This window comes from Anser cygnoides, chromosome 14 (genome assembly GCF_040182565.1).
Source record: "Anser cygnoides isolate HZ-2024a breed goose chromosome 14, Taihu_goose_T2T_genome, whole genome shotgun sequence".
Classification (NCBI taxonomy): domain Eukaryota; kingdom Metazoa; phylum Chordata; class Aves; order Anseriformes; family Anatidae; genus Anser; species Anser cygnoides.
This window is the reverse complement of record NC_089886.1, coordinates 11990812-12005884: the sequence shown is the minus strand read 5'-3', so window position 1 is coordinate 12005884 and position 15073 is coordinate 11990812. Positions and strand designations below refer to the sequence as shown.

At 53.3% G+C, this 15073-nt stretch overlaps 1 protein-coding gene across 3 annotated transcripts in view; it reads left to right on the top strand.

Moving 5' to 3' along the window:
• The first annotated feature begins 3840 nt into the window (after positions 1-3840).
• Positions 3841-15073, top strand: part of UBE2D2 (ubiquitin conjugating enzyme E2 D2) — a 30302-nt gene continuing 19069 nt past the window's right edge. The window contains exons 1-2 of one of the 3 annotated variants that reach the window (XM_066977104.1): positions 3841-3989; positions 14279-14342. In XM_066977104.1, coding sequence (XP_066833205.1) covers positions 3966-3989; positions 14279-14342 — 88 coding nt within the window. In that variant the 5' untranslated portion in view covers positions 3841-3965. Of the gene's footprint in view, positions 3990-4430; positions 4716-4748; positions 13028-14278; positions 14343-15073 lie in introns of those variants that run through there. The other 2 variants (XR_010824904.1, XR_010824903.1) reach the window with 2 other exon arrangements.

The window sequence follows — 15073 nt, the reverse complement described above, 5'->3', positions numbered from 1 at the left end:
CAGGATTTTTGTCCTCCTTCAACTTGTTGTGCCTCTGTCTAAGCACGTTGGCTTTTCTTCCTAATACAGAGCTGCGACCCGACCGCGCTGAGCAGAGCAGGAGATGGCGAGGGGCAGACACGTGGAGTCACGAGCCACCCGAGGGCCGGGCAGAGCCCAGCTACCTCCTGCAGGGACGCTCGCTGCTTGGCGCCAGACCCTGCGCAGGCGATGTTGGCAGGCGCTGGCAGATCACCCAGCGCAGCGGGACCACCAACCCTGCCTGCAAGTCTGCAGGGAGAGCTCCCCCATGGCAGAGAGAAGGCAGAAAGCTGTAGGTGAAACACCTAAAATGCAGCGGGAGGATGCTGCACGGGAGGCCAGCAGCAAAGTGCCAGCCCGATGGGCGATGTTGTCTGCAGCAGGGGCTGACAAGGGTACGGAGCATCCAAGGGTTTCCAGAGCAGACGTAGCCTAAAGTTTCTTCTCCGGTGCTGCTGAGAGCTCGTCCTTCTTGAGAACGGGGCCAGAGCAGCACCTGACATGGGATACAGGGAGACGCAGGCGTGTGGGAGCTGATCCCACCGTCTCTGTGTTTGGGCAGGGGTGGAAAGAGACTGAAACCTGCGGGACTCCTGTGAAAGCAGCAGGTGAGGTGGAGGAGAAGTAAGGTGGGATAAGGAGGGAGCAGGTGGTAGAGAAGCGAGGGTGAAAGGCTGCAGGTGGGATAAGGGAGCTGTAAGAAGGGAAAGCAGAACTCAAGAGAAAGCAGGGAGATGGGCAGCAAGAACGTGCTGCAGGCGGGGAGGTGGAGAGGGGCTAAACAGCGAACCTGAGCGAAGGGAGAGGAGGGGAAACCCTGGAGCTCAGCACCCGGCCCTGCTCCGTGACCGCGGGTTAATGTTTACTTGTGCCTGGGATTTCTTGCATCTCGTGGCACTTTTAGACATGCGGAAAGTGTTTCATCTGTTGTCACGTCAGGCAAATATCTAATTGTAAATCTTGAGGAAAATATCTTTCTGGATAAAACACAGCAAGCTAACGTCTGTCTGTTTAAAGGTTTAGGCCAACTCTCAGAAGCTGAAACTGAGATTTGCTTTTCAGCACATCTAAGTGGACTGACCTGGTGAATAACAACTCTGAAAATGACTCTTCTACTTTCATTTCTTATCTCTTAGAGAAATTCAGATCCCTCTGGTAAGAAATCATAGTTATTGCTGGTACTAAAATGACAACAACAAAAGTATTTTACAGTTTTTTATTATTATTATTTTCAAAACTGTTGATTTTCGGGATTGTGTTTTACAATGCTGTAGTACTCAGAGAAGACTTTTCAAAGCTTGGCAAGGAAAAAACAGTGATCTTTCTGTTGTATTGCGAGCCCAAGTTAATTTTCCAATTTGGGGACAAAATCCAAAACTTTTTATGAGAATACTGGAAAGAGACAACTTTAACCCAGAGCTCTGAACAGTGAAGGCACAGGCCTTAGAGGATGTAACATGAAGGCATTTTGAAAACCGTCCCAGAAGCATGAGAAAAATGATTTAGGAGCAGAGGGCTGCCTTTCCTCCCACGGCGGTCACGCCAGGACTGCAATTCCAGGCGTTCAGCTCTGAGCTCCCAGAGGTGTTTTAGTGCTACAAGAGCCAACAGCTGTTTTCAGCAGCAGAGGGGATCCTGAAGCTGCTGCCTTAAGCCTGAAGCACATCTTTACCCAGCTGTGGTGTAAGAGCTGGTCCTGCCCTGGCAGCGGGGTGGCTGCGGCGCCGGGGGCTCCGCGGGCTGTGCAGCCGTGTCCTGCACCTGCAGGCGCACACTGCCCTGAAGCTGCCAGCACTCGGAGCGGCCTTGCCAGGAGGTGGGCACGTTAACGCCAGGAGCAAAGCTATCGTGTCCGTACTGCTCTCAGGGCACAAGGCAGCACCTCCCACGAGGAGGAATTTGCAACGCCGTTTCTAGTGAGCAGCAATCCGATTGCCTGGGCAGCATCGGACCCCACTATCACGGTGGCTGGGCAGCAAACGAGGAGAGCAGAAAACTTTGGGAGAAAAGCAGTTTTGTCTCTGACCCAGAAGTTGGGGGAGCCTTCAGGGCAAGGAGTACTTGGGATTAGCATCTGAGCAGCTCCAGCTCCCCGTGCTGGTGGAGGCTGGTGCAGCAAGGCAGGGCAGCAGGTTCCCAGCCTGGGGCTGGGGGTGACAGAGCAGCGAGCTGGGGCAGAGCTGCCGCCCGCTTTTCCGCAACCAAGGGGTGTCTGGCAATCCAAAAGGCAACAGAAAGGAGGGAAAAGAGCAAGAAGCCACGAAATGAACAAAAATAGTTGAAAAACAAAACAAAACAACCACCCAAACCAACAGATTTCTGTGGGGAGAAACCAAATGTGGATGAGGAAAGAGAAATTAATTCAAAACACACCCCGCGCTAAAGCTGCTAGAAGAGAAATCTCAAAAATTGTTCTCGAAAGGCTGGCAGCAAAGCCAGCAGGCGCAGGCGTCGCCGAGAGGCAGCGGCACCCACGGTGCCCCGAAGGCAGCACCTGCAGGAGGAGGACGGAGCCTTGGGGCGCGGGCAGGACTTCACCGCGGCCAGCCCTGCGCCAGAAACCGCGCGGGCCCCCCAAAAGCAGCATGGCAGCGAACCCTGCAGACAAGGAGTACGAGGTGTGCTTGGCAAAAGGCAGCGTCTGGGGCCCGGGGGGTTTTGGAGCTGGGCTCCAAGCACAGCTCTGCCTCTCGCAGCGCGAGGGCCAGCATTTCGCTTTCCCCTCGTACCTCCCATCGGAGCCTTTCGCCCCTCTCTGCCAGCAGATTCACGGGAGATGGGGGAGTCGGGAGAACAGGGGAAAGCAGCTCTGCTGCGGTACTAGGAGGTAAGGAGAGGACAGGTAACGGCTTAAAAGCTCGGTACAAGTCGCTGAAAATGCCAGCTCTACAGGAAAGAGACGCGTAGGAAAGCAGCATTTCCTACGAGCGCCTTAAAAGGGACGGAAACCGAAGGCTTCGCGGAAAGTCTTACAAGCTGCAGCACCAACTAAAAATGCTCTTGGCGTTTGTTTTTTTTTTTTTTGCTGGATCCGGTACCGGGGCTGCCGGTGGAGGAGGCAGGCAGCCAGGGCGCCCGGTGGGGACGGGCTGCCAGCGCGGATCTCAGCGGAAGACCCGTAACTGACGTGGACCCGAAAACCCCTAAGGACCAGGGGGCACCGCCGGGCTCGCAGCCTGCCCGAGCGGGGGCCGGGGCCCGGCTGCACCCCCCGGAGCGCCCTGCCCCGGCCGCGCTGACGGGCGGCCCCGCGGCCCCGCCCCCCCCCCCGCCCCTCCCGGTGCCCGGCCGGAGCCGCGCCTCCCCCGCTCGACTTCTCGCGAGACCGCAGCGTCACGCGCCCCGCCGCCGCCGTATCCTTCCGCGCTCTCCCCCTCCCCCTTCTGGAGAGTTCTGCGCGCGAGGCGCGCGGCAAATAGTCCCCGCGCCCTGCCGCCCGCCCTGCCCCTCCCCTCCCGGCCCCGCTCCGAGCTCTCCCCCCCCTCCCTCCCGCCTCCCACCCGTCCCCCCCCCCCCCCCCCCGCGGCCACCGCCGCCCCTCCCGCGCCTGCGGCCCGGCGGCGGGGGCAGGGGGCTGGGAGAGCGCGGCGGAGTGATACGCGGAAGGGGGGGGGGGGGGGGGAGAGGCGAGCAAGCGCCAGCGCATAAAGAGCGGGCGGAGGGATGCGGTAGCGCTGCGGCACCGAGCTCCCGCCTGCGGCCGCCGCCGGGCAGCGCGCGCCAGGCCCGCGGCCCCTGCCCGCCTCCGCCGCCGCCCCCGGGGGCCGCCTCCCCCCCCCCCTCCGCCTCCGTCCCCCCCTCCCCCCCCCCCCCCCCCCCTCCCGGCCCGGCGCTGCCGCCTCCGCGCTGCTCCTCCTCCTCCTCCCCCCTCCCCCTCGGAAAATAGTCCCCGCGGGCCGCCCCCTCCCCGCCCGCGCGCCCCTCCTCGCCGCCTCGCGCACACAATGGCGCTGAAGAGAATCCACAAGGTAAGGCCCGCGCCCGCACCCCGCACCGGCGCCGCGCGGCCCCGCCGCCCGCCCTTACGTAACCCGGCCGCACCGCCGCGCCCGCACCGGGGCCCGGGGGGGAGCGGGGCGGGGGCGGGGGCCGCGGCCGCTCGGTGCGGGGCCGGGTGAGGCCGAGCGGGGCCTGCGCCTCCCCCCCCCCCCCCCCCCCCCCCGCAGCCCCCGGGGCCGGGCCTGTGAGGAGCCGCCGCTCCCCCCCCACGGGCCCCCTCCGGCCGGCCGCGGCCCGGCCCCACCGCGGCAACGTGGCCCCGGGGAGCCCGGGCCGGGCCTGGCGGGGCCGCTAGGGGGCGTGGGGCCGGCCCGGGCCTCCCCGCGGGGCCGCGACCGCGGCCGGGCACCGGCAGAGCCCTGCGGGGGGCGGCCGGAGGGGCCCCGCTGAGCGCCGGGGCAGGGCCTGGCGGAGGGGGGGGGAGGCTCCGGGTTCCCCCGTGCCCAGCGCCGCTTGGGGCCGGGCAGGGCCCGGCGAGGCGTTGTGCCGGTGGGGCCGGGGCCGCTTTCCGATGTGAGTCACCGGGGCCGCTGTCAGGAAGCGCCTGGGAGAAGCGCTCCCCTCCCGGAGCAGGCGGCGCGCCGTGCCGCCCGTCCCCGGCGCCCGGAGAAGCGAAGCGCTGCTCCCGTGTCCCCGCAGGAGCTGCGAAACCAGATCGTCGTGGTGTCGTGTGCTGAGCGGCGTTGTGTTATCAGGCGGGGGGGGAAGGCTCTCTTCAAGAAGACAGACCGCGCCATTACTGCCCTGCTGAGTTGGGCCTCTGCATCCTTTCCCCCAAAGAAGCATAGCTGTGAGGTTGGGACCCACGTTCAGGGTTCAGATGTGGAAGCCAGTCCTCCCATAGGGCTTCTGCTCTGAATTGCTGTGTGGCTCGAATTCTTGCTTAAAACCAGATGTGAAACCGCTACTTACTATTTAAGTTTGGCTTGCTTGTTCTGATACATAGTATCAGGTTTGGACTACATCTTAATGTCTTTGTTCTGATTGTAGGTTGTCTTGAAGTTCTTGTGAAGCTTCATGGGTCGTAGTGGTCAATTTAAACCTAAGATGAAGAAGAAGACTGAAGAGTTTGAAGGATTGCGTATGCTTGTGGAATGGGTAGACCTTGAAGGAGAAGGCCTTAGAGTACAATTTTAGTTACTGAAACTTCCAGATCAGCACGCAGTAATGTGTTACATAAGCAAGCTGTTCTCTCGTTTAGGATCAATTGTACGCAATATTTGGTCTCTGACTTTGTTGATACTTAACTCAGATCAGTTTTCACGCTGTATTATTTCCACAGCACGTCTGTGGACTTGCGGGTACTTTGGAAGAGTGCCGCTCCTTGGGAGTGGGTTATTTGCCTGCCGTCAGTGTGTGCCTAGGGGACAGTGGTGAATGCGAGAACAATAAACGTGACAGCTGGGGTTGGAGGGGACACCCACAATGCAGGGCTCTTGTGGGGGCGCTACATCTTCTGTAGGGTAATTTGTGAAGTAGGCAAAGCTACTTTCTCGGAGTTTCGTGTTTGCTCTGGTTCAGCTTTCTCAGAGTTCTGTTTCCAGCAGAAGAGAAACTGCACGTGTTGGGCCTTTGTTAACTCATGGCTTGACTGTTACTCACTGGTTACTCATGGGCTGATTGTTCGTGCTGCTTTTCAAAGGTAGAGAATCCTGAGGCATAATGGGGGCTGCGTTAGGTTACAGGATGCTGCAAAGCCTTGGGAAGTAGTGTGGTGGGGAGGGATCGCTAAAGCAGTGGTGTGTATGGAGCTCCACAAAGTACTGAGCGCTCCAGAAGAGTGAGGATGGTGGCTGTGGAGCAGAGTGGAGGTGGTAGGGCTGTAGGCAAGAATCTCCAGCAAAGTGTGTGGAGGGGTATAAAGCCACTCACTCCATCAGTCCAGGTGCTTTGAAAGTTATATGGGAGTTCAGGTACAGCTGGAAAAGCAATCCTTTAATTTGAGTTACTGGGGCTGTCTCCCTCAGTTACTGAAGTGGTAACCACTGGTTGTTTACACTTCAGCTATCTTAAATCCTGTGGACGGTGTTTGTATCATCTCGCTTTTGTTCTGCTCCCTGGGAAAAGTGGAGGTGCTTTATGTAGGCTGACCATCTCTGTCAGGATAACCGGTGCAACAGCAAATTTCTGACCTTTGCTGTTGTACCTTGTGGCAGGAACAAAAGGCTGCAGAGCGTGGATTAAGTGGAAATAATCCCAGTGGGCTTGAGTACAAAGAAGCAATGGAAGGGAAAGCTGCTGCTTAGGCATTTGGGGGGAGGGAATTATCAGTCTTGGTATATCAGTGTTCAGCTCTCAATCTTGCTGCTGGCTTTTGTGCTTGGTGACCTGGGTTTACTGTCCACCACGGGCTGTGAGGTTTTCTCCGAAGGTCTTGTGTCCTTGGATAATGTAGGCTTCAAAAACGAGCAGGAAATCCCAGGACTAAACCTCTGGCACGGTGTGAACAATGTTACCTGAAGCGGTGTCTTGCACCTTGAGCTCCTCTGGCTTGGAGGAGAGGCAGAACCAAAAGCTGCCTGCAGCCTGGCAAGCAGTCCTGTTCCCCCCAGGAGGCAGTGCAAGAACCCCTGTGGTCGGTGCCAGCTGTGCCTCTGGGGTTGTTCTCGGGGTTGTCTGGGGACTCGAGCTGGCGTAGCGTCTCTGCACGAGGAAGCGGTAGCTGTTCTTGAAGCAGATGCTCCTGAAGAACTTGCGCTTGGACAGCCCCCTGTCAAACTTGTGGTGTTCACCGCGGTCTCTCAGGCAGCAGCGTTCTGAATTTTTGCTTAGGTGCGTGCTGGCTCGCAGATCTGAAACTTGAACTCCTGTCTTGTGAGAACTGTGTAGCTTTGGACAAACCGGGATGTTTGCAGTCATACTGGCCAGAGTGGCTGTGAAGCCTGAGGGTAACAATTGACTATAACAACTTCATCGCTGTTTTTAGATCTATAACAATGATGAGTTTTATCATAGTTATCTCTTAGAAGAAATACAATATGAAGACATCCAGAGGTAGGACAGGAGTGATACTGGACGGCTGCAATGAATGGCTTCTATTTTAAGACTTGAACCAAAGCGCTTTGGGTTCAGCCATAGCACCGTCGGCGGTGCTTATCTTTAGGAAATACATTATCTATAACCGAGTAAGTGGGGTGCTGTTTGGAATTGCTTGCAACGGGAGAGCAAGTAAAAGGTTATTTTTTTTTGTCATTTATGGGTTCCCTTGTATGAACTGCTTGACAGACCTCACGGTGAGGGAGAAGAGGGAACCAGAAGCTGTGCTTGAGCCCTGCTGAGGTGAAGTATTCTCTTACTGTAGAGGAGCGGTGGCTTACTGCCTGTTCTGTGGGCCTCTCCGTATAAACCGTGCTGCTTTGTGGAGCAAAGCCGTGTTCCATAGCGATGCCCCTGTTCAGCTGCACGAGACAACGGGCTTTCCCACGGCCCAGAGCTGTTTGAACCCTGAAGACGTTGAAGTGTAACTTCTGTCAAAATGAATGGTACTAGTGGAGGAGTTGCCTTAGGTTTGTTGGATAACTGAGCAATGTTAGTATTAACCCAGCTGTACACACGCTACCTGTGTTGGGCAGAGTTCCTTACTTCTGTGCTACAGAAATAGCAAAAGCAGCTCGTGGGAACGCCTTGGTCCTTCTCTTAGAGCTTCTTGCTGTGTTCATGGAACTGCCGGTGCAGCCCATCTGTCTGGCATACGCTGGTTAAGCTCCTGCTGGCTGGGCTTTTTTGGTATTTGGTTTCCACAGCAGGAGGGAGCTGTACGTTGCTTTGGTTTTCTTGCTGTCCAGGCTTTAGAAAACAAGGATGAAAGGTGACTGATGGTTATACCAGAGCTTGTTCATAACGTATATCTTGGCTAACTCTATGTATTTCATTAAGTTTGACTATTCTTACGCCGCTCACTTAACTGCTTGTCTTCTAATGTTTGAGTCTTGTAAGAAGTCAAGAAGGTCAATGGATCTGAGCTGTCTCAAGTACTGGAAAAGCAGATTCTGTCAAATGGAAAGGATTAGAATCCTTCTGAAGATTAAAATGTTTCTGTTAATGGGGGAAGTAGCCTTAGACTGGCAGAGATTCTGGAATCACAAAAGTCTCGTAGACGAAGAGAAAACCTATGGAATCCACGCTGTGACCTTGGTGCATGCATGTGGGCACCGCCTCGTACAGCGGCCCCGCTTGACGAGCACATCCTAGAGTTGTGTGAGGTGCTGTGGGTGTAGGCTTTTATACCTTATCCTGCACAGCGACCTCTGTCTTGGGCAAATGTGGGGCCTGCTGGCCTGGGGAGCGTCCAGCAGGCTGTGGTGAGACTTGGGTCCGTCGGAGCTGTGCAGGTAGCTGGCAGCTGGCCCTGTGAGCTGTGCTCTTGCTGCTCCTGCTCTTGAGGTAAGGCGGAGTGCTATCGATTTGTCACTGGCCCTGGTGATGTGTTGCTTGGCAGTGCTCTATTGAAAGCTGCTAACAATTCATGGTGAAGTGGTTCAAAGTTACTTTTTGGTTAGATAAATCACAATTTCACAAGGCAGTCCTAGACTGCCTGTCACAGAAGGATTCAGGGGCTTCCGGCAAAGAATCTTGCTAAAGTCAGATTAAAAGCTTATTTTACTGTCAGGTTGCTGCTGTAAGTGAAAGTAAGGCTTATAATCAAAGTAATGATGTGGGCTCTGAGTAAATGAGAGTTTTTGAAAACAGCTCAAACTGGAGTAAAGGGGGAGGACCAGGGAGCACAAGCTATAAGGGCTTTGGTTAATCTTTGACTGCTTGTAGTCATTACTAATGTGCTGGAGCGTTTCTGGGAAATTGTACCCTGTATTAAGGCGTATTAAAACTTCTGGAACTAACTGCCACAGGACAGTAGTTTTCTTCTCACTTGATGTTGCTGGTTATGTTGGTTGTTCTTACTGGAGAGTCTCTCAGCAGTAGCTTCAAATCCTTAAAACTAGTCTTGTCTTTGGGCCAGGGCCTCTTTCATCAAGCACACAGCAGACGAGGGTCCAGGGAGCGTGGGGCTTGCTGTCTGGAGAAGTAAATTGGAATGCCTGTAACAAATGTCTCTGGAGTTTAAAATGAATGATAACTTGAAACCAGTGCAGGGTTAAACTTTTAAGACCCAAACTGAGATGCTTCTGTCTTGATAGTGCGTTGGAAAAACTTCTCGTGCTGTTTGTGGAGTTGATGATCAAGCTGCACTTTGAATGCTGCAGGCCAGCTGCTGGGAAACGGGCTACCAGGAGGAGGGAGCAGCAGTGACTCCGGGGATCTGAGGGGGACTTGTGGCGCTGGCTTCCCAGTGTGCCCCAAGTCCTTGTTGGCAGCTGATGCTCTCGGTGACTTTGGTAGCACAGCACGGGAGTCTGGCTTAAGCGTGCTGTATCTCCTCTGAAATACACTCCTGGAACCCCTAAGTGGGGTTATGCTTCTGGGGAACTCAAAATGCCCTGCTTTTGCAGCCTGAGTGTCAGTGAGTTTTGTGGCTTTGTTAGGATACCCGGTTTGCAGATGTAGTTTCATACAACTTGGCATTTGGGAAAGTTACCTCGAAGCTTGCTTTCCATTGCACCATGCCTCCAATTCCTCCCCATTGCCAAGGAACTAATTAATACTTTTAGGATGGATCACGGTAATGGCATGATCCTCAGCAATGGGCCTAGCTCCCAGGGCCCTCTCCTGAAGGGCGGTACAAGCTCTGTGAGCTTCCTTTCCAGCTGAAGGCAACTCATAGTGAGGCAGCCTCCCGGGAGCTGAAAACCTCGACTGAAACTTCATCTAAAGGCTGCCTCGTTCTTTGCTTTTAAGTTTCCAAAGCAAAACCTTCTGCGTGAGCTTAAGGACAAGACAGTGTGTTGGCTGGTAAGCAGCTACAGCTTTCTTCAGACATGGGTTTAAAATCAGTGCTGTGAAGGTAAGACTTGATCACTGGCTTTAAAAAGCCTTCCTGGGTCACTGGGAAGTAGACCAGGCCTTGCAGCTTGGGGTCTGCTATGCGGTAACGTTTGGCTTGTAGATGATACCAGACTAACTGGATCCTACGTGTATTAAGAGTTAGTTTTACACGGGCTCCAGGGTCGCTTGTCCTGAGTTAAGCCAGCTGTTCTTCGGTCTCCTTCAGTAACATCTGGAAACAAAGACTTCAGTAGGCCTGGTGTTAGCAGCACCTTGGAAACAGCACAAAAAACTTCCAAAAGGCAGAGTAACCCCTGGGCTGGATGCAGAAGCTTGGCGGTACGGTGCGGCGGTGCATGTTTGTCGCTTGTGTGTGGGTAAGTGCAGCTGTATGCAGCTATCGCTCCTGTTCTTAAGCTTGGCTCTGCACGTCTGGTAACTGATCAGTGGAAGTCTGCTGGCATGCAGGCAGCCTGAGGAGAATGGCATGTTAAACGTGATCACCTGTGCCCTGCCAGGAAGCCCTGTAAGGTATTGGTGGTGTAAATGGTGAGAGCGAGTGTGCCCTCCGCAATTGTGCAGGTGGTGCCCAGCTGAGCGGTGCAGCTGGTGCCTGGGAGGGAAACGAAGCCACCCCTGGGGGCAGGGGCAGGCCCATGGGGATGTCCTGAGGCTCAGCAAGGCCAAGTGTGAGGTGCTGCTCCTGGACTGGGGCAGCCCCAGCTGCAGGGGGAGTGGTACCGGCTGGAGAGCGGCCCTGCAGGGACGGACGTGAGGATACCGCTGGGTGAAAAACTGGGCGTGAGTCAGGAACGTGTGCTTGAGACCTGGAAAGCTGCCCGTGTCCTGGGCTGCATCAACAGCAGGGAGAGGAAGGGGATCGTCCTGCTCTGCTCCTCTCTCGTCAGCTCCCACCTGGAGCGCTGCAGCCAGCTGTGGGGCCCCCAGCACGGCTGGGCGTGCAGCTCTCCAGAGAAGGCCAGGAGTCTGATCAGAGGGCTGGAGCACCTCTGCGGAGGGAGCTGGGGCTGTTCAGCCTGGAGAAGAGAAGGCTCTGGGGAGACCTTGCTGTGGCCTCTCAGTGTATGAGATGTAATATGTGAGACTCTGAGAAACTTCACTAGGGCCTGTAGTGACAGGATGAGGGGTGATGGCTTTCAACTAAAAGAGGGTAGGTTTAGATTAGGTATAAGGAGGAAATTCTTTACTCTGAGGATGGTGAGGCCCTGGCACAGGTTGCCCAGAGAAGCTGTGGACACACCATCCCTGGAGATGTTCAAGGCCGGGCTGGATGGGGCTTTGAGCAACCCGGTCTGGGGGAGGTGTCCCTGCCCATGGCAAGGGATTTAGAGCTGGATGGTCTCTAAGGTCTCTTCCAACCCAAACCGTTCTAGCCTCCTTGGTGTCGAGAGGCATCTAGCTATATAATCTGTGGAGCTTGTCTGAATTTGTAGGGCAGAATACAAAATGCTGCTTTAGGTGAAAGCTGCATCGCTGATGCAAACGGTATGAGTATTCACCGTGACCTTCCTGTTTCCACTGTGATAGTGTACACAGCTTCAAAAACCAAAGTATTCCTTCTACCTGGAACTGCAGATTGAGGTGGACAATGTAGTGTTTTGGTGAGAAAGCAGGCTACTGCTAACTAGACTTTTCTTTGTGTTCCGCATCTGTTGCGAGATTTTCCTTCAGTGGTGGCACGTGAGGTGTGCTGTTGCATCGGTGTGTTGGGGTGGTGCTGCTGGGCTGCTCTCCAGCAGCGGGACATAGGGTGGCCATCAGAGCACCGCCGCGTTGTGAATTCCACCAGCCAGTAGATGGGTGCTCAAGCTGCAGCTTCTGCAGCTATTTCCCCTGCCCCAGAGGGGAAGATGTGTGCTGGGCTCTGAAACCTAATCACCGGCAGGCTGACCCTACACGACAGACGTGCGCTCTTGCAGCGGTATTTCTTCTGAACATGTATTGTTGTGTTGTATTATGCATAAAGTGGGAGTGAAGAGAATGAAAACTGGTATGGAGGAGAGGATTAGGAGTTCTTTCTGATGGATGTGTTTGGAGTTCTGAGTAGCAGAGCACTCTAAGTTGTCTTCGTGGGAGATGAGAGTTGATAGCATTTGGGAGTGGACTGTACTCTATGCAGGTAGTGTACAGTAGATGTATTCCTGTCTTTTAAGTTCCTATGCTCATATTTCTGAACTTGTGCATGTGGAGAGCCACTTCATTCTTGCAGCGGTGATGAGGCTGATGAACGTGTGTGCCCTGTATGTGTCCAGGGAGGTGTCAAGGAAGCTGTATGTAACTGACTGCCCAGAGCGACGCTGCTTACTGATGTTGAAGCAGAGCACAGTGCAGTTCACTGTCCTGCAGGGCACTGCGCTTTTAAGACCACTTCTGTCTGAAATTTTGTTGTCCTGCATGCAGTCCTGTAGGATAGGATGGAATGGGGTTCTACTGCTTGCAGTGGTACTCAGCATCTTCAGTGCTCTGGGCTTAAAAACAGGTGCACAGTGGGTGGTGTGAAGTGTGATGATGGGGAATGAGTGCTTTGCTGGCTGATGCTTGCAGGAAGTAAGGAGGGAATCCTCACCGGACTAAAACTGGTTGCTCCAAACTGACTTGTGTGACTGGCAGCTTGTAAGAGGAAAGCCCTTCAGCAGCAGGCACTTGGAGATGCTCTGCACCTTCAGGAGTGGAGCAGCCACTTGAGCAGGTGATGCATGCTCAGTATCTTTTCCTGCACAAGCCCATGTGGAACCATGAGATGAGAGAGCAACCTTTGCAGCACTAAGTCAGCACTAAGAAGCTTTGCTTGAGCGCTAGAAAATGTTCAGTTGTCTGTGGTGTCAAGTCAGGAGGCTTTCAGCTGGGCTCTTTGAAACCTGGGAGTCACAGACAGAAAACCAAACTTAGGTTCTTTACAGCAGCTGGAATATGTGAAGCTTTGCATCTCTACCGTGAGACTTCTGGGGGCTTGCACACTGAGGGGAAGATCCCAGAGATTCTCCTGTTTGGTGTAAGGCAACATTCTCCTCCTGTAGCAGAAGATCTGATTAGTGGTGGACTCCAAGTTCAGGGGCAACAGGAGCTGGAACTCCAGGACATCATCTGTTTGATACTTAGAGCCAGCGTAAGTTCTCAGAAGGCCGTTAAGCCCCAAGGTTTTTCTGCAATCGGTTTGTGTTGATCAGTGTCCTTCGGTGTTTTGTCTGTCAAGAGATTCAGGTAAGTAGCTACCTGAGTGCACAACGGAAAAGTGATACAGACTGCTGGTCTGCAGGCTGTGAGGTGAAAAGGTGAATGCACAGCAGGCCAGGGATAGCACGGGAGTGTTTCCTGAATGCTGGGTTTAGTTCTCATAATAGTTGTCTGGTGCTTATATTTAGCTTTCTACACCGAGGTTTGTTTCTGTGCTAGCTGACAGGCTTAGGACCGTCATGCTGCCCTTTCACAGTCCCAGGGAGCAGGTTAGTGGCTGAGGTGGGATCAGCAGGCAAGTTGGATTTCAGGGTTTTACTCTATTTGTACTTGCTGCTAGGTGTCGACTTCCTGAGCAACTTGCTCGTGTGAGTTACTGGTGGCAGCATGGACTCTCTGATCTCAGCTGAAATTCAGCTTTAAGCTGAAGTTTGGTGTAGTTCAGAACAGAAGCATTTTACTTGTTCCACACAGCCAGAGATTGAGACTCACGATAGTCAAATCTTACTGTGAAGAAATCCTGACAAGGGGACTTAAAAAAATGTGGATTTCCATTCATAGACTAAAGCTAGTTACCAGAGGCCTTGTGTTCTATTGTTTAACCACCCATATCCGCTGGTGGGTGGACTTGGAGGTGAAACAACCAGGTTGTTCGAGTTTTGTATGCTGCAAAAGCTACTTTAGGCTTGAAAATCTAAACTAGATCATTAGAGCTGGAACAGCTTGGGAGCTGTTACAGTATAAGCCCTAAAATAGGGCTGATACTGAGAGTTGCTGGGTTGGAGCCACCTCGTCTCTGACCTAGACATAGTGGAAAACATTATACCTTGATGATGATTAGGGTTTCTTATGCTTTATTCTCAAAGCAAAGCCAACGTGATAAGCCATGTGACTTAATAAGCATTGCTGTGACTTAGGAGTGCGTGGAGACCTAGGAGAGGTAATGGGTGCATATGCCAAATATTTTACTTTAAATAAAATTGGCTGTCTGGACCACTAGCTCTAAGTTTAGCGAGGTTACCACTCCTGTTGCCTCAGAAAACTCAGTGATGTGAGCATTATGTTCATGAGCAGGACTCCTGTGAAGAGCAAGAATGACAGCCAAAGTGCTACCAGCAGCTTTTTTTAGCAATAACATGATTGGTTTTGAAATTAAATGAAACAAACTGTTCCTGTTTTTTAGGAGTTGAATGATCTGGCACGTGATCCTCCAGCACAGTGTTCAGCAGGGCCGGTTGGTGATGACAGTAAGTATGCTGCTATTTAGCAAACACTTGCAGTCTCTACCTTTTTTCCTTTTTTTTCTTAAGCAGGTTGTCCAGTCTTAGCGAGGAGAACTGGTCTCTGTTGTTTGTTTGAGTACTGAAGGCTACTCCATGTACTAATCTTACATTTGTTGCTGTTTTATAATGCCTTCCTTGTGAATCGCTGGAGGTCTGTCGCTTCTGTTTGGTTGGGCAGCTCTGTGTACTTAAGACATTAAGCTGTTTACCTTCCAGAGTAACTGTTCTGGTGCTCTCATCCTGCATGCTGTCTGCAAAAGTTGGAGAACTTCAGTTGCTGCCTGGCCAAACCAGCAAGCAGCCTCATACAGCTATCTGAACGTGTTTGATACCTAAATTATATCTAGTGTAGTCACATGGCCCTGTAGAGGTAAAGCAATCTGCTCCTAGTACTAGATGGTGGTACATCAAATCCGGAGTTAATGGTATCTTACCTGGGAGTTAAAGTAACTGGTGCGTTTCTTGAAAGGGTAACACACAGTCCTTGGAGATGACAAGGTAAAGTGTGAATGGAAGGAAAACTAATTGGTGAATTAAAGCTTGGATCGTGAGGTATTGTTAGATTGGAAAAGCTGCTTGCTCTGTGATTGTTTTGTGCTGTTACAGAGTGCAACAAAGTGTAAGAAATGAAAAAACAAGTTTGACTCCTCATTTTTAGGCAGGACTTTGCTCAGTCTGGTGTGCTGCTTCAGGAC